We start from the raw sequence: 17,603 nt of genomic DNA, 5'->3' as shown, positions 1-17,603 counted from the left end.
ACGACCCCGGCGGCTTGTCGAGCGGATCCGACCCGATGCCGTGCGCGGCGGCGAACTCGACGTTCATCGCCATCGGCGCGCGGTCTCGGACTCGCGGGAACGCGCGCTCGTCCCCGCGCGCGATCTCACTCGCGTCGAACGGCGCGCCGCCGCCGCCGCCCGCGCTCCTCTGGGCCGCGCTCGCGTCGGCGTTCTCGACGGCCGCGGGCGTGGCCGCCGCCGCGGACGACGACGCCTTCTCCGTCGCCCTCGTCCTCGCCGCCGCCGCCGCCGCCGCCTTCTCGACGGCGTCGCCCACGCCGTCGTCGCCCACCACGCGGCTTCCCTCGCGCGTCCCGCCCCCGCCGGGTCCCCGCTCCTTGCCGCTGTGGAACGGCTCTACGCGCGACAGGTCCACGACCCACACGCCGACGAACGAGTTCGAGACGCTCGCGCCGAGTAGCTTTCCCTCGTGCACGCTGACGGTCGTTCCATACAAAGCGATGTCGGGGTGGAGTTGAAAGGCGTCAGATGGAGTTGAAAGGCATCGAGGTCGGGGATTGAAAGCGAGGGTTGAGCGGAGAGAAGCGACGGGAAAAGTCCTTAAGGATCGGCGTTCACCACGCCGACGCGGTCGTATGGGGACCAGTGTATAGAACGCACCTGACGTCCGCGAGTCGCGTCCACGACACGTCCACCGCGTCGCAGCACCGCGCGGGTTCCCACTTCCACACTTTCATGTACCTGTCGATTCGATCGGTTCGGGCGGGGGGAGTCGCGGTCGGTGAGACACGGCGGGCGGGCGTCGAGAGGAAAGCGTTCGCGGGGCGAAGAGAGAAGGACGCGCGCGGACGCGAAGGGAACGCCGCCGGGCAAAGTCCTTAAGGATCGGCGTTCACCACGCGAACGGGGTCGTATGGGGACCAGTGTATAGAACGGGAGGGCGGACGCACTCGCTCGTGCCGGATAAGAACGCGTCGCCGTCCGGGGTGAAGCACCCGGCTCGCACGCCCGTCGCTTCCACGCACTCGTCGACGCACTCGAACGTCTCGAGGTCCCAAAATCGAACCGTGCGATCCGCGCTCGCCGTCGCGACGAGGAGTTCGTTCGGGTGAAACTCCGCGACGGCGACGTCTCCGTCGTGTCTCGGAAACTCCGGGTCGTTCCATACGAAGCGAAGTCGGGGTGGAGTTCAAAGGCGTCAGAAGCGGAGTTGAAAGGCGCCGAGGGCGGGTATTGAAAGCGAGGGATGGGCGGAGAGACGCGCCGGGAAAAGTCCTTAAGGATCGGCGTTCACCACGCCAACGCGGTCGTATGGGAACCAGTGTATAGAACGCACCTCCTTCAGAAGCTTCCCCGCGGTGAGGTCCCAGATCTTCACCCTGCCGTCTTGCCCGCCGCTCAGGACCCACTTCCCGTCCGGGGAGAACTTGCACGTCCCGACGCCGCGATCGTGGCCTTTGTACGTGTGAATGCATCCTTTCCTTCGAATGTCCCAGATCTTCAGGTTGGTGTCCAACGAGCCCGAGGCGAAAAACTCGCCGAACGGGTGAAAGTCCACCGAGACGCAGTTGCTTCGATGCCCCGTCAGCGTGCGCACCACCTTCGCCTCCTCGAGATCCCACAGCTTCAGCGTCCCGCCCGCGGCACCCGCGACGACCACCTCCTCCGCGTTATCGAACGTCACGCACTCGACCGCGCTCTGATGCCCCGTCAGCGACAAGATCGCGGTCGGCTTGCCGATGGCGTACAAGTTCACGCGCTTGTCCTCGCCGCCGGTGACCATGACGCCGCTGGACTTCCGCCCGATCTTCAGGCAGTTCACCGCGCTCGCGTGCGCGGGGAACTCCTGCGCGAGGCGAGGCGACGACGCGCGGGGCGGGGGGGGGACGAGCTCGGCGTCAGCGTCGGCGAGGGAGGGAGGGAAGGACGCGGGTCAACGTCGACGACGGACGCGCGGGTGCCGAGATGCCACGGAGATCTCTCTCCGCGCGGCGCCTCGCGCCGCTCCGCGCGAGGGGGACGGGAGACGGAGGGTGGAGGGAGGGAGTGCGCGACCGACGCGCCTGCAATCGATACGCGCGTTTCACCATCGTCGCGAACCGCGCTCGACGCCGGTCGGCCCCTAAGTCGCCGCGCGCGCGAACTGAACGAAGACACGACGAACGGAGTCACCAACTGGCCCGATTTTTGAAGTCGTGGACATTGCTCTGATTCCCGTCGGGTGGGATTTCCGATCAAAAATGCTGAAAGGGTATTTTTCATCGCAAGAGCCGATCAAAATCTTAACGTTGACGTTGGTACCCCATAACCTGGACATTGTTTTGAAGCAAGATTTTTCCAAGATAGACTCGTTCGACCTGGGGTTACAAGAATCGTCTGAGGCGCGACGCGGGCAGTGCGCAGGCAGCGCGCGTTCGTTCCCGCGACCGCCGCGAACCGAACGCACGCCCGCGCGACCGCAAAACCGCCGACTCCCGCGCGACCGCTTCGAACGCGAGAACCCGCGCGTCGAGCGAGAACCCCGCGGCGAGGGAAGAAAGAAAACAACGATCGAGCGCACGCCCCGTCGCGCGCGTAACACCATCTCGGGCGCGCCCTCGACGACGATCATGGGGCCCGCGCTGAGGGACGAGCACTCGCCGCTCCTGTCGGGGACGAAGCGCCGCGGCTCGCCGCGCGTCGTCTCCCTCGCGCTCGTCGCGATCGCGACGATCGTCGCGACGATCCTCCTCGCCGCGCGCTCGCCCGCGGTCTCCGCGCGGCTGGGCCTCGGATCGCGCGATCAACCCTCCGTCGCGATCTCGACCTCGACGTCGTCGAGCGCGTCGCGCGCGCCTCACCGCGGATGGGGACTGCTCGGTCAGAGCGCGACCGCGCCGCCGTTCGCGTCCGTCGAGGAGGCGGAGGCGTTCGTCGCCGAGAACCCGACCGCGCGCGCGGACTTCACGGCGGCGAGGGAAAAGGTCAAGGCTGCCATGGTGAAAAACAAGGCGCTCTTCAAGGCGGCGAGGACGAAAGGTCTAGCCGCCAAGAAGGCGGCCGAGGACGCGGTCGCCAAGCGCGCGGCGTTCGAGCCTCTCAAGTCCGCGCCCCCTTCTCCCGAGAAGATGGCCGCGTTCAAGGCGATGAAGGAGGCGATGAAGAAGGCCAAAGCCGCGCGGAAGGAGTTCAAAGAAGCTAAAGCGGCGGCGCAGGCCGGTCGCAAAGAAGTCAGAGACCTCGTGAAGGACGCCGCGCCGCTGAAGATGAAAGCGAAGCGACTCAGCGTGGCGAAGAAGTACATCTACAGACAGAAGCAGATGGCAGCGGCGGCGGCTAAGGCCGCCGCAGTCGCCGCCGAGCAAAGTGCTCCCGAGCCGGAGGTCGAGCACCCCGCTCCCGAACCGGAGGTCGAGCATCCCGCTAACGAAACGGAGGTCGAGAACCCTGCTCCCGAGCCGGAGGTCGAGCACCCTGCTCCCGAACCGGAGGCAAGGCCGGACAGGCGCGCGGAGATCCCCGACCCGGAGAACGCCGGATCGGTCATCGAAGTGCTGCATGCCGCCGGCACTCCCGACGACGACTGCTACCACATCCTGCCCGACGGCTCGAAATCTGAAACGATGCCGTGCCCGCACCCCGCGGATTCGATGGACTCGATGCCGGGCTCCACGATGGACTCCATGAACGACGACGACGACGACGACGACGACGAAGTCGACGACGACGAACACCACGACGACACGATGGACTCCATGAACGACGACGACGAAGACGACGACGACGATCACCACGACGACGATCACCACGACGACACGATGGACACCATGAACGACGACGACGACGACAACGACGACGAGAACTTGATTCACGATCCCTCGGAATTCCCCGATGAATTCAAGGCGGTCCTCTCGGACCACGGCGTCACGGATCCTGACGGATTCATCACGGACTGCGGCGTCCCCGAAGACGTCAAGAACGCGATCGAAGCGGGCAAAACCTTGCAGAAAATCTTCGAGGAAGAAGTCGACGAAGAAGAACGCAAGACGATGGACTTACGCGGTTTCCTCTCGACCGTTTGTGCCCATCACCACGAAGACGGCTCCACGATGCCCTCCATGCCGGAGGGCTCTATGATGGACTCCATGCCGGGATCCACGATGGACTCGATGAACGACACGATGAGCTCGAACTCCTCGAGCGGCGGCGACGAGCCGCGAACGCCGGACAGGCGCGCGGAGATCCCCGACCCGGAGAACGCTGGATCGGTCACCGAAGTGCTGCATGCCGCCGGCACTCCCGACGACGACTGCTACCACATCCTGCCCGACGGCTCGAAATCTGAAACGATGCCGTGCCCGCACCCCGCGGATTCGATGGACTCCATGCCGGGCTCCACGATGGACTCCATGCCGGGCTCCACGATTGACTCCATGCCGGGCTCCACGATTGATTCCATGCCGGGCTCCACGGTGGACTCCATGCCGGGCTCCACGGGGGACTGCAATGTACCCGATTGGTGCTCGACGTACCCCCCGGAGATGGCAAAGGAAAAACCGGAATGCCAGTGCCCGGAGTCCCTGCACCCCTTGCCGACGATGGACTCCATACCGGGCTCCACTACCGAGCCGGAGGTCCAGACGACCGAGCCGGAGGTCCCGACTACCGAGCCGGAGGTCCCGACGACCGAGCCGGAGGTCCAGCCGGAGGTCCCGACGACCGAGCCGGAGGTCCAGCCGGAGGTCCCGACGACCGAGCCGGAGGTCCAGACGACCGAGCCGGAGGTCCCGACTACCGAGCCGGAGGCCCCGACGACCGAGCCGGAGGTCCAGCCGGAGGTCCCGACGACCGAGCCGGAGGTCCAGCCGGAGGTCCCGACGACCGAGCCGGAGGTCCAGACGACCGAGCCGGAGGTCCCGACGACCGAGCCGGAGGTCCAGCCGGAGGTCCCGACGACCGAGCCGGAGGTCCAGACGACCGAGCCGGAGGTCCCGACGACCGAGCCGGAGGTCCAGCCGGAGGTCCCGACGACCGAGCCGGAGGTCCAGCCGGAGGTCCCGACGACCGAGCCGGAGGTCCAGCCGGAGGTCCCGACGACCGAGCCGGAGGTCCAGACGACCGAGCCGGAGGTCCCGACTACCGAGCCTGAGGTCCCGACGACCGAGCCGGAGGTCCCGACGACCGAGCCGGAGGTCCCGGCGACCGAGCCGGAGGTCCCGACGACCGAGCCGGAGGTCCCGACGACCGAGCCGGAGGTCCCGACGACCGAGCCGGAGGTCCCGACGACCAAGCCGGAGGTCGACGTGCAGACGGGGTCCGCGACGGACGCCGCGGCCGCCGCGGCCGCCGCCGCGACGACGCCGGCGCCACCGAGCGCCTTTTCCACGTTTGGACGGTAGGCGCCGACGATGACCGATCGTCGCGCCGCGAGCCTCCGGCTCCGCGAGCGCGACGACGTCGAACGGGGAGTTCACGAGCTTCCCTCGTTGCACTTTCTCTTTTGTACATAAAAGATGTCTGAAACTACACGTTCACTTCGCTCTCTTCGCGGCGACGACGACGCCGTTCGCCGAACGTTTCCCTCTCTTCTCGACAGAAACGCGCGACTTCTACGACGTAAACCATCAGTGATGCTCGTCGTCGTCGTGCTCGAAGTGCGGGGCGTGGCCGTAGATCAGCGTGTCCCCGTCCTTGTAGAACCGGTAAAAGATCCAGAACCAGCACAGCCCGCCCATGCCGTGCGCGACGGCTTTGTACCCCATCCCCGGCTCGTGAACGGTCAGCCCGCCGTGCGTCACCCCGGGGCCGCCTCCGCCTGCGACGCGTGCGCGGGGGTGAGGGAGGGGAAGAGGGGCACGAGGCGTCAGCGACGGGAGGACGCGGGGCGCGAAGGCGAGCGGGGGAATGAAAATAAACCCTAGGCGCGCGCGAAGGGGCGCGCGAGAGGGCGCGGGCGAACGATCGTATCGATCGATCGACCGACCGCGCGCGCGGCGACGCGGCGGGGACGAGCCGAACGCGCGCGACGGCACCTCACGAGGGAGGCGACGTCGACGACGACGTCGAAGCGCGCGGGCGGCGCGGTCGCGACGCGCGCGCGCGCGAGGGGAGGTGGGGGGGAGCGTTCGCGGAGCGGAGAGGGGTTAAATCTCGCGCGCACCCATCGATCGAGCCTGCTGGAACGCGACGCGAGGGACGGGCGCGGCGACGCGCGCGCCCGCGCCCGCGGCCTGGCGCAGAGCGCCGGCCGCGAAGCCCATAGCCGAACGCGCCGCCATCGTGCGCGACGACGCGGGGTCTCGTTCTGGCGCGCGCGAGCGTCGCGTCGACGACGAAAACGAACACACAGTCGAACGAGCGCGAACGTACACGTGCAGTACAGCTGGCGGTTACCCTGTATCAGTGCACGCACAGAGAGGGCGCGGCTCGAGACTCCAGGTTTTAACGCGTCCAAACGACGGCGCGGTCTCTTCTTACAAGCTTAAAACGAACGCCGCGCGGACCATCACCCACCACAGAGCGCCCCCCCGCGCGCGCGACGCGACGCGCGCGATCGCGACCGCGACCGCTTCCGCCGGCGCGGCGGCGGGGACGACGCGTTTCGGAAGAAAGTTTTTATTACCCTCCGCCTCCGCCCGCGCCCGCTCACGCGCTCGCGACGATGGCCTCGAGCTTCTTCTTGAGCGCCGCCTTGCGCTCATCGTACGTCAGCTTCTTCGGCTTCCACGACTTCGCGTCCGCGGGCTTGCTGCGCGCCTTCTTCTCGTGGACCGGGTTCTCGCGGATCGCCTCGAGCACCGCGTCCATGTTATCCTCGAGCTCCGTCGGGTCGAAGTCCTCGGCGAGGTACTTGGAAAAGTGCGCCTCGAACTTTTCGGGCTCCTGAGAGATCGCGGCGGCGGGGGGAGGGGATCGCGTCAGCGCGAGATCGAACGCGAACGCGACGGGAGAAGGAAGAGAAAAGAAAAGAAAAGAAAACGCCCAACGGGAAGACGTTACGGACGACGAACCTCCTCCTGCATCTCTTCCGCGTACTCCGCGACGACGCCGCCCTTGATGTACCGCTCGAGGGTGTCGGTATCCAGAGACTTGTCCTGGAGATCGTACCCCGCGTAGCGCTTGTCGTTGTGCGGAATGTCTAAGCCGCCGTCGACGGCGCCCTTGAGCGCGGCGAACACCCTCGCGCCCGTGCTCGTTCGCACGAGACCGGTGTCGAGGAAGCACTTGAACGGCCTCCGCTCGCCGTCGACGGCTTCGACGTTGTAATCCTCGCCGAGGTTCTCCTCGTTGCCCTCGTACGTCTCCGCGAGGTCGTACTTCGTCAGAAGCCTCCGCGCGCAGAGCAGACCGGTCGCGTACGCCGCCGCGTAGTTCGTGAGACCAGCCTTCATGCCGTACTTCGGGAGCTCGTGGGAGTACGCCGCGCAGACGGTGACGTCGCCCGCGAGCGTCGCGTAGATGACTTGGCAGATCACGTCGCGGTTGGTGAACCTGACGCTGAGTCGGTACTTCGGCGAGTTGTACTTGTTCTGGTCCTGGCACGTCAGGCGCTTGCGCGCGTAGTAGTCCGTCTTGCCTGTGAATCGAGCGCGGCGGGGGGCGCGGGGGTTGGTCGCGTCAGCGGGGGGGGGCGCGGGAGGCGGCGACGGCCGCGTCGTCTTTCCATTCGCGCGGGGAAAAAAAAAAAACCAGCGCGACCGCGCGATGGACGGACGCGCGGGCGAACGACGACGGCAGCGCGTCGCGCGCGCGGGGTCGAATCGATCGACCGCGCGGCGGACGGCGCGGGCGACGCGGACGACGACGGATCGCGCGCGCGGCGCGAGCGCTCGGCCGTCGACCGCGGCGTCGACGCGCGGAAGACGCGCGACCGCGCGCGGCGTCCGCTTAGGGTTTCGCCGTGGAAATGACCGGGGCATCGCACGCACCGGCTCTGCGTCGCGCGAACTTGACCTGGAACCTCTTGAAGTAAGAGGTCACGCCAAGGGCGGAGTTGGAACGGCGCTTGGTTTTGCGCTTGCCCATGGTGCGTGCGTGTTGGGCACGGCCGGCGCGGCTGAAAGAGGGACGGCCGGCGGATGAGCTCGCGGCTTTTCTCGCGGGTTCCTCACGAAAAATATTTCTCCTGCGCGCGCGCGTACTACGAAAAAATGTACTCAAGGACTGTACGCGTATTCAGTCTGATGAGAAACACGCGCTTCTACTCCTATCCGGACCCTCGTCCCCCGCCCCCCCGCCCGGCTCCTACCCCCACCCCACCGACTCCGCCCCTTCATCGCGTCTTCATCGTCGCCCTCGTCCTCACTCACCCCTTGTGGAACCGCTTGACGACGCTCAGCGTGAGCGGCTTGACGTCCTCGTGCGGCGGCGCGAACGACAGCGGCACCCGGTGCGTCCCGTACGTCTTAATCGGCGCCTTCAGAAGCACCGACCGCGGGTCGATCTCGAGCTTGCGCTGCCGCAACACCTGCGAGAGTGCGAATGATGTGGACGGAGGGGTCGATCGGGCGTTCAGTTCAGCCGACGAGGGAGGGAGGGAGGACCAGACCGGACCGGACCGAACGAGGACTTCGCGGGCGCCGGGCGTTTGTCCTCGTCCTTTGCATCAGTAGAGAATTAGGATAAAGTGTGTCCTCACGGTTGTAGACATAAATCCCTCAATTCAGAAGGAGGCGCATGCTATCAGGTGACAATATTTCATCATTTGCAAAGGACGCGACGACGTCGCCGACGGACGGACGGACGGACGGACGGACGGACGGACGGACGAGCGAGCGACGAAAAAAATAAAAAATAAAAAGAGCGAAGAAGCCGCGCCGCGACGCGACGCACCTCCTTGACGATGAGTTCCGCGGTGACCGGCACCCTCGGCTGGTTCGTGGTCTTGTCCACTATCCTCTTCACGACGAGCGTCGAGTTCGTCAGGATCTTTATGCACGTCTCCGCTTCCTGCGAGAGGAGCGAAGCGAAGAAGAAGAGGAAGAAGAAGAGGAAGGGGTCAGCGTCGGTCGCGTCGTCTCGCGCCGCGGCGGACGTCCTCCCCGGTCGAGCGTCGTACACTCAGTTCCACAGCCAAGATTTAGCGCGTTGACCACACGCCTTTCGTGAGGCAATTCAGAACGTAAAATAAATTGCGAAATCGTTCGTCACCGTGTACGACGCCCGCGGATAGGACCGGCCGAAGAGCCGAAGAGCCGAAGAAAAAAAAACGAAAAAAAAAAACGCGACGACGCGCGGCGACCAAACGCTCAGACAGCCAAGGGAACAACGTCTGTAAACAGCGGGTTATGCCTTCAGAAACTCTAGTCCGAAAAACGTAAAGTCACTCATCACCGCGTCGTGACAAGCCGCGCGTCGTCTCGCTCTCGGGCGCGGGCGGGGCGGGACCGGGAGGGGGGGATCGCGAAGAGACGGAATGGAGGCACCTTAACCGCGGGATCGACGCCGGCGGCGTCGTCGACCGTCTCGCGCACGTCCCAGCTCTCGCGCTTCTTCGCCGCCTCCGCGAGACGCTCCGGGCTCGAGTACGCGGCGAACTTGTACGGCACGAGGTGGTTCCTCGCGCGGCCGGGTTTCACGGACACGACCTCGCCGTCGCGTCCGAGGCCTTCGACGTCCTGTCGATCGACGGGTTTAGGTTTAGAACGGACGCGGACGCGCGCGCGGGGAGGGGCGTCGAGGACGGCGGCGGCGGCGCGGCGCGGACGGGCGCGACGGCGGAGGAATCGCCGTCGGGAACGACCGCGGAGGAGGACCGCGCGAGCGCGGCGCCGGCGATCGATCGATCGATCGATCGTTCGAGGGACGACGGCTCGAACGACGAAGCGCACCTGGAGGAGGCAAATCTCGACGGTGCGTCCCGCGGACTTCGCGCCGCGCGATTGGACGAAGATCGACCACGGCGAGAGCGAGGCGCCGAGGGCGGGGAGCATCGACCGGCCGGTCGTGCTGCAGCCGTCGAGGACCGCGCGGAGCATCGCCATCGCGCCGGCGCGACGGACGAATGACGAAGCGCGAGTGAACGATTTCGTTTCGATGCCGCGTTCGCGTTCGCGGCTCGCACTATCGGTTTTTCACGGGAGCGTCGCTTTGATCGGATCTTGCGATGAAAAACACCCGTTAAATTTTTTTCATCGGAAAATCTCCGATCGATTCTTGATCGTGGATAAAAACCTCGAGTTTTTCGCGCATCCTCTTCACCCGTCGCGTCCGCGACTCGACGCCCTCTTTCTGTCGCACCAGAGCAGGTCGACCAAGATGCCGACGCACGTGCGTACCCCTCCAGCGCCCTTCTCGCGTTTCCCGTCGCCGCGTGCGACTTCGCGCGCGTCGCGTCGCGTCGTCTCGCCGTTTCCGGCGAACGCCGCGCGAGAGGGGATGTCGATCTCGCCGCGTGCCGCAGACGCGGACGTCGACTCCGCGACGACGGCGACGACGACGACGCGCATCATTCGCCGTCGCGCGCGAACCCCCCGCGACGCGCGCGTCCTCGGCGCCCGGTCCTCGGCGTCCGCGCGCCGCGACGACGCTCGCGTCGCCGCGTCGGCGACGCGCGCGCGCCGCGTCCGCTCGCGCGATTTTAGGGTTTCTCTCGTCCGCGCGAGAAAAACGAACGACTCACCTCCGCTCCGCGCCTCTCTCTCCCCTCGCGATGCAGGCTCATAAGAACCGCAAGAAGCGCGGGCACGTCTCGGCGGGGCACGGCCGCATCGGCAAGCACCGCAAGCACCCCTCCGGTCGCGGTAACGCGGGTGGCCAGCACCACCACAGGATCATGATGGACAAGTACCACCCGGGCTACTTCGGAAAGGTTGGCATGCGTCACTTCCACAAGCTCAAGAACCACTACCACTGCCCGATCATCAACCTCGACAAGCTCTGGACGCTCGTCGGCGAGGAGAAGAGGCTCGAGTGCGCCGCGGCCGCGGGCAAGGCGCCCGTCATCGACCTCACCGACCACGGCATCTTCAAGCTTCTCGGGAAGGGCCAGCTCCCGAAGCAGCCCGTCGTCGTGAAGGCGCGGTACATTAGCAAGCTCGCGGAGAAGAAGATCAAGGAGGTCGGCGGCGCGTGCGTGCTCGTGGCGTGAGCGAGTGCGTTTGGAGTGATTGGGACGCGCGCGCGGGCGGGCGCGTCACGGGGGGTACGGTGGATCGGTCGGAGATGGTCAGTCGCGATTGGTTTTTGTAACGACGGCGGGGATCGAGTCGCCGACTAAACGAAGAAAAACTTTGCGCGCGCGTCTTTTCTCTTCTTCAACTCGGAAGCGTCGCCCGATACAAAACAACCCGTCTACTAGTCCACGAGCACGGTCTCGTCCGCGCTCAAATCGACGCTGCCTCCTCTCTTCGACAGCCTCAGCTCGTACGCGTCCAGGCGGTCCGTGGGGTCCATCTGAAGCAGCGTGATGAACTCGTCGAGGTCGATGAGTCCGTCGCCGTCCGTGTCCGCCTCGGAGATGCACGCCGCGATGACTTTCTTCGCCTCGGACGTCAGCTTCCCGTCGTCCTCGTTCATGAACACCAGCTCCGCGACCTCACCGGCGTCTATCGTTCCGTTCCCGTCCTTGTCCAGCATGTTAAACGCCTCCTTCACCCACGACGGATACGCCTCCGACGACCTCTCCAGCGCCTCCCAGTCCACGAGCGCGGCTAAAAATTCGTCGACGTCGATGCACCCGTCGTTCGTCGTGTCCAACGAGTCGAGCAGCTGCTCGCACTCGTCCTGCGTGATGTCGTACCCGACGCGCATCAAACCCGCCTGGAGCTCGTCCGGCTCCACGAGGTCGTCGCCGCTCGTGTCGAGAAGCTGAAACAGCTCCAAGAACTCCTTAGGGTCGTTCCATACGAGCGAATGTCGGGGTGGAGTTCAAAGGCGTCAGATGGAGTTGAAAGGCGTCGAGGGCGGGTATTGAAAGCGAGGGATGGGCGCAGAGAGACGCCGGGCAAAGTCCTTAAGGATCGGCGTTCACCACGCCGACGGGGTCGTATGGGGACCAGTGTATAGAACGCGCCTTAGTGAGATTCCTCTCCTCCGCGAGCACGCCGTCGATGACGCCCTCGACGCCGGGCCCCGCGTTCGGGTCGTCCTTCCGCAGCTGATCCCCCAGAAGCCTCAGCACGCTTCGCTTGAGCAAGCCGTACGTGCTGAACCGCTGCAGGCGCGCGACCACCTGCCCACCGATCGGCTGCGTCGCGCCGCTCAGCGCTTCCTCGGACGTCGGCGCGAGCAACCACGGGTGCAGCAACGCGGCGCGCGCGGTGATGCGCGTCTCCGGGTCGCGGTCGAGCATCTTCCGCACGAGGTCCACACACTCCGGGCTGAGCCGCGGCCACGGGTCGGCGACAAAGTCGATTTGATCCTCTAGTATGGCGCGAAACACCTCTTTCGCGTTCGGGCGCTGGTTGACCTTGTCCACGAACGGCAGCCGGCCGGTGAGCAGTTGATACGCGACGACGCCGCACGACCACACGTCCGCCTCTTCGCCGTAGTTTCGGTTGATAACCTCGGGGGCCATGTACGACGGCGTCCCGCACCTGCGCGTGAGCTTCTCGCCGGGGGTGATGAGCCCCGCGAGCCCAAAGTCCGTCGCTTTCAGCGGCGAGTCCAGCGCCTCGTTGTCGAACAAAAAGTTGTCGGGCTTGATGTCGCGGAAGATGATGCCCCGCGAGTGGCACTGCGCCGCGGTGCGAACGACGGACCGCACGAGCTCCGCGGCGTCGCGCTCGCTGTAGTTGATCCCCGCGCGCATCCTTCCCAGCAACTCCCCGCCCGTGCACAGGTCCATGAGCAGATGCACCGCGTCGCCGTCCTCGAACGAGTCGTACAGGTACACGATGGAGAGCGACGATCCGATCTTTCGCATCACCTCGAGCTCGTTTCGAAGCTTGCTGTGGTAGTACTGCACCGAGGTTCGCGACGTCGGCGGCTGCCGCCACGGCGCCTTGCGAATCGTCTTCAGCGCGAACTTCTTCCCGTCGCTTCGGCGGGTGACCTTGCGGACGATGCCGTACGACCCCGCGCCGATGGGCTCCTCGTCGTCGAGCGATTTCACGTCGTAGAGGTCGTAGAGATCGCGTCGGAGCCCGAAATCCGGTCGAAGCTCCTCGGGGGACAGCCTGTCGGGGGGGCGGTCCGCGGGCGGCCTATCGCGCCGCCCCGGCGCGCGCGGCTTCCCGGACGACTTCGCGCCGCCCGTCGTTCGCTTCCCCCTGGATGGCGCGGAGTCTTTGAACAGCTCCGGGTCGAGTCCCTTCTTCGCGCCGCCGCCGCGGGTCTTCTTCGATCCTCCAGCAGCACCCTTGGCTCCCTTGGCGTCGTCGCCGTCGCCGAGGTTCTCCTTGAGCCAGTCGCCGAGCCACGCGTGCGCGCGGACGTCGCGCGCCGCCGCGCGCGAGAGCGTCGGCGTCGGCGTCCGCGGCGGCGCGGAGACGCGCGGGGAGGGCGTCGCGCCGCCGCCGCACGCCGCGGTCGCGGTCGCGGTCGCGGTCGCGGAGGGACGACGACGCCGCTCGAGCGGACGACGACGCCCGACACGCTCGGCGCCGACGCGACGCACGATCCTCGCGCCGCCCAACGCGCTCGACCGCGCGCCGTCGCCGTCGCGCGCGATATCGCCCGCGACCGAGCGTCTGCGCGCCGCCGCGGGCGCGGGCATCGTCAGCATCGCGACGAACGCGCTCGACGTCGCCATGACGCGTCGTCGCCCGCGGCGTCTAATCCGCGAGACGACGCCTCAAGGTTGCCGCGCGCCCTATCCGGAGAATGTGTGCGACGTCTGCGTCTCCGCTCGACCGACGCGGAAGGGGGGGTGCGAGCGCGCGCGCGGCGACGACGACGCGGGGACGCTCACGAGGTCGCGCTCGATGTCTTCTTCCCTGCGCGACGGCGGTGCCCGCGCGAGGAGTGTTGTGCGCGCGACGTCCGCGCGCGCGACGAACGACGTCACGGAAATCATCGAGGCGCCAAGCGAGAGGCGGCACTGATCTGGAGATCGATGACGTCCGATTTCGTACTGGTAGGTTCATCAGTGAGAGAATCTATCGGTCGCCGCCGCGGTCGCGCCACGCTACTCCTCGCCGCCGCGCCGCCGCCGTCGCCGCCACCACTCGCGCGATATGCCTACTAAATGCCTTCTATTCCCCTCGCCCGTCGCGCCGTCCTCGCCCGCGGCGGAAGACGTCGACGACGTCGCGGCCCGCCCTCCCGCCGCCGCCGACGTCGCCGCTGCCGCCGCCGCCGCCGTCGCCGCCGCGCGCGCGGTCATCTCCCCCTCCGCGGCGACCCCCGCGTCGCCGTCGCCGGCGATCCTAGACGCGAGCTCCTGAACCTGGCGCTGAAGCGACGCGACCGTTCGCCGCAGGTCGTCGTCGTTCGACGACGACGACGACGACGACAACGACGACGCGTCGCCGCCGCCCTCGCCGCCGCCGCCGCCGCCTCCCGCGAGGGCTCGAAGCGCGCCCCCCGCGTCGCCGCCGGCGCCCCGCAGCTTCTCCTCGTGTTTCTTCCACCCGTCCGTCGTCTTCACGTGCTGCGCGTACGCGAGCGCGGCCGCGGCCGGGAGCGCCGCGAGGAACGCGTGCCACAGGTGCCAATCCAGCGTGAACGTGCCGTCGGCGCGTCGACCCCCGCGCGCGCGCGGCGTCGCGTCGTCGAACAGGAGCTCCGCGCTCTGGGAGAGGTTCAGGGGCTTTCCAGCGCGGATGAGCTCCTCGGGCGACGCCTCCGGCGCCGCCGCCGCCGCGCGCGCGGCGGCGTTGGACGACGACGACGACGACGAAGACGACGCGGGCGCCGGCGGAGCATTCGAAGAAGACGATCGCGCGACCGACGACGGCGACGCGTCGCCGGGCCCGTCGGACTTGGACGCGAACCCGCGCCGCGCGGACGCGCGAGTCCAGCTCGACGCGCGCGCCGCCGCGCGTCGAAGCATCGCGCCGGCAAACGTCGCGCCGCGAACGGCGGTCTCGTGCCGAGCGCGCGCGATCTGACGAGCGTCCCGGATGGATCAGAATGCGAAACAGCACCGGTGAGGACGGCTGCTTCTCGTGTTCCTCGGGAAAACGCCGCGCCGGCGGGGGTACACGTGTACAGCTTGCGACGCGCGCCAAGACGCGAAAGCCGCGAGACGCGAGACGTCGTCCTCGCGCTACGAAAGAATAAATATTACATCGCGACTACTGTACAGTACGCGCGCCGCACGCACGCCGACGAGACCGCGACTCCGACGCGAGCCGTCGATCGATCGAAACGTCAGACGTCGTGCCCGCCCACCACGGGGACGTCGTACGAGGGCCGTTCTATACAAGCGAAAGTCGGGGTGGAGTTGAAAGGCGTCAGTTGGAGTTGAAAGGCGCCGAGGGCGGGTATTGAAAGCGAGGGGTGGGCGGAGAGATGCGACGGGCAAAGTCCTTAAGGATCGGCGTTCACCACGCCAACGCGGTCGTATGGGGACCAGTGTATAGAACGCGCCTTAGAAGCTCGCGTTGGGCGGCGGAAACGCGACGACGGTCAACGCCAACTCCAGCCGCACCTCCGCGACGCGCTCGTCGATCGCGAGCTGGCGAAACCTCAGCTGCGCGCCGCACAGGTCGATCATCAGCGTCTCGAAGAACGCCTCGACCGCGGCGTCGAGGTCGGGGTGACGCGCTCGTGACCCGTCGTCGTCGCCGTCGCGACACTCTACGACCACGCCGCCGTCGCCGGCGCGCTTCGGACGCATCGCGATCCGGTACCCGCCTCCTCCCTCTCGCCCGCCGCCCCCCTCGACCGCCCTCCCCTCGAAGACGACCGCGCCGTCCTCCAGCGCGACGCGCTCGCCGACGAGCTCGAACCCGCCGGGCGCTCGCGTCGACGGCCACGCGTGCGACCGTTGCGCGGCGACTGTGAGCGGGTGCGACAAAAAGTTGCCGAAATCCGCCGTCGTGAACACGAGTTTCGCGGTCCCTCGCGCGGGCTCGCGGAGCTTCACGACGCGCTCGGTCACGAGCGCGATCGGGTCGATCGCCGCGGCGCCCACCTCGAACCGCGCGGTGGCGCACGTGAGGTTCTTCCTGGACGCCCACCTCGCGCCCGTGATGATCACGCCGTCGACGCGTCCGCCGAGCATGCCGAGGACGCTCGCGTCCACGACCGCGGTGACGTCGTCGAACGCGCGCAGGTTCGTGCTGAGCGCGAACTCCGCGATGCGCGCGAGGAGGTCGCCGCTGAGGTCGGGGGGCGCGAACGGGTTCTCGAGCGCGCGAGGCACGGTGGGAGGCGCGCCGCGAGCGCGACGACGACGCGACGACGCTTCGCCGTCTTCGCGGCGGCGGCTGGCGAGATGTCGAAGGATCGACGGCGACGACGTCGACGCGGGCGTCCGAGAGCGCGACGCGCGCGACGCGGAGAAGGAGGAGGACGAGGAAGCCGTCGCCGCCGCGAGCGCGGGAGCGCTCGCGAGGGACGGGGGCATGTCGCCGAGGGCGCTCGCGCTCGCGTCGTTGTGGCGGCGACGACGACGAAAATCTCGTTGTGACGAGCAACGACTGCGACTGAATGAATCTTTCTCGACGAGCGACCTCCGACATCTCACACGCGAGCGCGCATGGGGCGGTGATGCGTGCGATCCTGCGCGTGACGCGGCGACGCGCGCTGTCCTGCGCGTCGTCGTCGACGCCGCGGCGCGTCGCGCCGCTCGCGTCCGCGCCTCCCGCGTCGCCGTCGCCGTCGTCGTCGCGCGCGCCGTTCTCGACGTGGGGCCCAATCGTCGCCGCGCGCTACGAGACGTGGGAGAGGACGCGCGACGGCGCGCCGCGCGGAGGAGGAGGAGGAGGAGGAGCGCGCGCGTCGCGTCGCGACGCCGCGCGCGATGCGGCGTCGAGCGACGCGGCGAGTCGGCGCGTGGAGACCGCGCTGCTGCGGCGCGATTCGCGCGGCGCGGACGAGATCCTGGCCGCGCTGAACACCGAGGACGCGCGCCGCGCGGACGCGCTGCGCGTCCTCTCCCGCGCGGTCCGCGCGCTCGAGCACTCCGCCCAGGACGCGACCGCCGCCGCCGCGACGCCGTCCTCGCGGATCGCGCTGGAGCGCCACCCCGGGTTCGCGAGCGCGCTGACGCGATGCGTCGCCGCCGCGGAAGCCATCGCGGCGCGCGAGGACGACGACGGCGCTCTCGATTGGAGCGCGCGCGCGAGCGTCGCCGCGGCGATGCACGGCATCGCCAAGCTGCACAGAGCGCGACGGGTGGACGCGCTGTCGCGGGGGAGATCCGGGTCTGGGTCCGGATCAACGTCCGCCACGACTCCAGCCACGGTGGCGGACACGTGGCGCGCGCTCGTGCGCGCGACGCGGAAGCTGTCCGACGGCTTGAACGCGAAGCAGGCGACGGACGTCGCGTGGGCGCTCGCCGTCGTCGCGAGCGACGCGTCGGCGTCGACGACGCGCACTAGAGCGCAAACGGCGACCGACCGCGTCGAGCTCGCGGAGGCGTGGCGCGCGATCGAGGACGCGACCGCGCGCGCGCCGGCGACGCGCGCGAAGCACGCGAGCGTCGCGACGTGGGCGGCGGCGAAGATGCAGGTGCGTTCTATACACTGGTCCCCATACGACCGCGTCGGCGTGGTGAACGCCGTTCCTTAAGGACTTTTGCCGTCGTGTCT

At 67.7% G+C, this 17,603-nt stretch overlaps 9 protein-coding genes across 9 annotated transcripts; 3 read left to right on the top strand and 6 right to left on the bottom strand.

Annotated features, from left to right (window-relative positions):
• Positions 1-2,222: 2,222 nt before the first annotated feature.
• Positions 2,223-5,283, top strand: MICPUCDRAFT_67084 (uncharacterized protein; the record flags this gene model as incomplete). Its single annotated transcript, XM_003057925.1, has 1 exon — positions 2,223-5,283. A coding segment is annotated over one exon (3,061 nt), but the record flags the coding sequence as incomplete, so codon positions are not given.
• A 30-nt stretch (positions 5,284-5,313) lies between these two features.
• Positions 5,314-6,239, bottom strand: MICPUCDRAFT_56938 (uncharacterized protein; the record flags this gene model as incomplete). The annotated part of the gene is made up of 2 exons (XM_003057550.1): positions 5,314-5,776; positions 6,122-6,239. The coding sequence occupies 2 exons, from the start codon at positions 6,237-6,239 to the stop codon at positions 5,586-5,588; spliced, it is 309 nt and encodes a 102-aa protein (XP_003057596.1). The 3' UTR covers positions 5,314-5,585.
• A 160-nt stretch (positions 6,240-6,399) lies between these two features.
• MICPUCDRAFT_49536 (uncharacterized protein) lies at positions 6,400-8,014 on the bottom strand. Its single transcript, XM_003057549.1, has 3 exons — positions 7,890-8,014; positions 6,972-7,537; positions 6,400-6,843 (listed from the first exon to the last, which is right to left on the bottom strand). The coding sequence occupies exons 1-3, from the start codon at positions 7,984-7,986 to the stop codon at positions 6,607-6,609; spliced, it is 900 nt and encodes a 299-aa protein (XP_003057595.1). The 5' UTR covers positions 7,987-8,014; the 3' UTR covers positions 6,400-6,606.
• Positions 8,015-8,188: 174 nt separating this feature from the next.
• MICPUCDRAFT_56936 (uncharacterized protein) lies at positions 8,189-9,956 on the bottom strand. Its single transcript, XM_003057548.1, has 4 exons — positions 9,792-9,956; positions 9,387-9,578; positions 8,794-8,910; positions 8,189-8,428 (listed from the first exon to the last, which is right to left on the bottom strand). The coding sequence occupies exons 1-4, from the start codon at positions 9,942-9,944 to the stop codon at positions 8,267-8,269; spliced, it is 624 nt and encodes a 207-aa protein (XP_003057594.1). The 5' UTR covers positions 9,945-9,956; the 3' UTR covers positions 8,189-8,266.
• Positions 9,957-10,112: 156 nt separating this feature from the next.
• MICPUCDRAFT_26131 (uncharacterized protein) lies at positions 10,113-11,118 on the top strand. Its single transcript, XM_003057924.1, has 2 exons — positions 10,113-10,230; positions 10,619-11,118. The coding sequence occupies exons 1-2, from the start codon at positions 10,219-10,221 to the stop codon at positions 11,048-11,050; spliced, it is 444 nt and encodes a 147-aa protein (XP_003057970.1). The 5' UTR covers positions 10,113-10,218; the 3' UTR covers positions 11,051-11,118.
• A 138-nt stretch (positions 11,119-11,256) lies between these two features.
• On the bottom strand, positions 11,257-12,988 carry MICPUCDRAFT_16149 (uncharacterized protein; the record flags this gene model as incomplete). The annotated part of the gene is made up of 2 exons (XM_003057547.1): positions 11,257-11,787; positions 12,017-12,988. Coding segments are annotated over 2 exons (1,503 nt in total), but the record flags the coding sequence as incomplete, so codon positions are not given.
• A 1,041-nt stretch (positions 12,989-14,029) lies between these two features.
• MICPUCDRAFT_56933 (uncharacterized protein) lies at positions 14,030-14,896 on the bottom strand (the record flags this gene model as incomplete). The annotated part of the gene is made up of 1 exon (XM_003057546.1): positions 14,030-14,896. The coding sequence occupies one exon, from the start codon at positions 14,894-14,896 to the stop codon at positions 14,030-14,032; it is 867 nt and encodes a 288-aa protein (XP_003057592.1).
• Positions 14,897-15,108: 212 nt separating this feature from the next.
• On the bottom strand, positions 15,109-16,417 carry MICPUCDRAFT_46927 (uncharacterized protein; the record flags this gene model as incomplete). The annotated part of the gene is made up of 3 exons (XM_003057545.1): positions 15,109-15,263; positions 15,436-15,472; positions 15,643-16,417. 3 exons carry the CDS (start codon positions 16,415-16,417, stop codon positions 15,113-15,115), a joined length of 963 nt encoding a protein of 320 aa, XP_003057591.1. The 3' UTR covers positions 15,109-15,112.
• An 83-nt stretch (positions 16,418-16,500) lies between these two features.
• On the top strand, positions 16,501-17,583 carry MICPUCDRAFT_56931 (uncharacterized protein; the record flags this gene model as incomplete). The annotated part of the gene is made up of 1 exon (XM_003057923.1): positions 16,501-17,583. One exon carries the CDS (start codon positions 16,501-16,503, stop codon positions 17,581-17,583), a length of 1,083 nt encoding a protein of 360 aa, XP_003057969.1.
• Positions 17,584-17,603: the final 20 nt, after the last annotated feature.

This window comes from Micromonas pusilla, assembly GCF_000151265.4.
Source record: "Micromonas pusilla CCMP1545 genomic scaffold MICPUCscaffold_4, whole genome shotgun sequence".
Lineage (NCBI taxonomy): Eukaryota > Viridiplantae > Chlorophyta > Mamiellophyceae > Mamiellales > Mamiellaceae > Micromonas > Micromonas pusilla.
The sequence above is the reverse complement of the archived record's forward strand: the minus strand, read 5'-3'. Positions and strand labels throughout refer to the sequence as shown.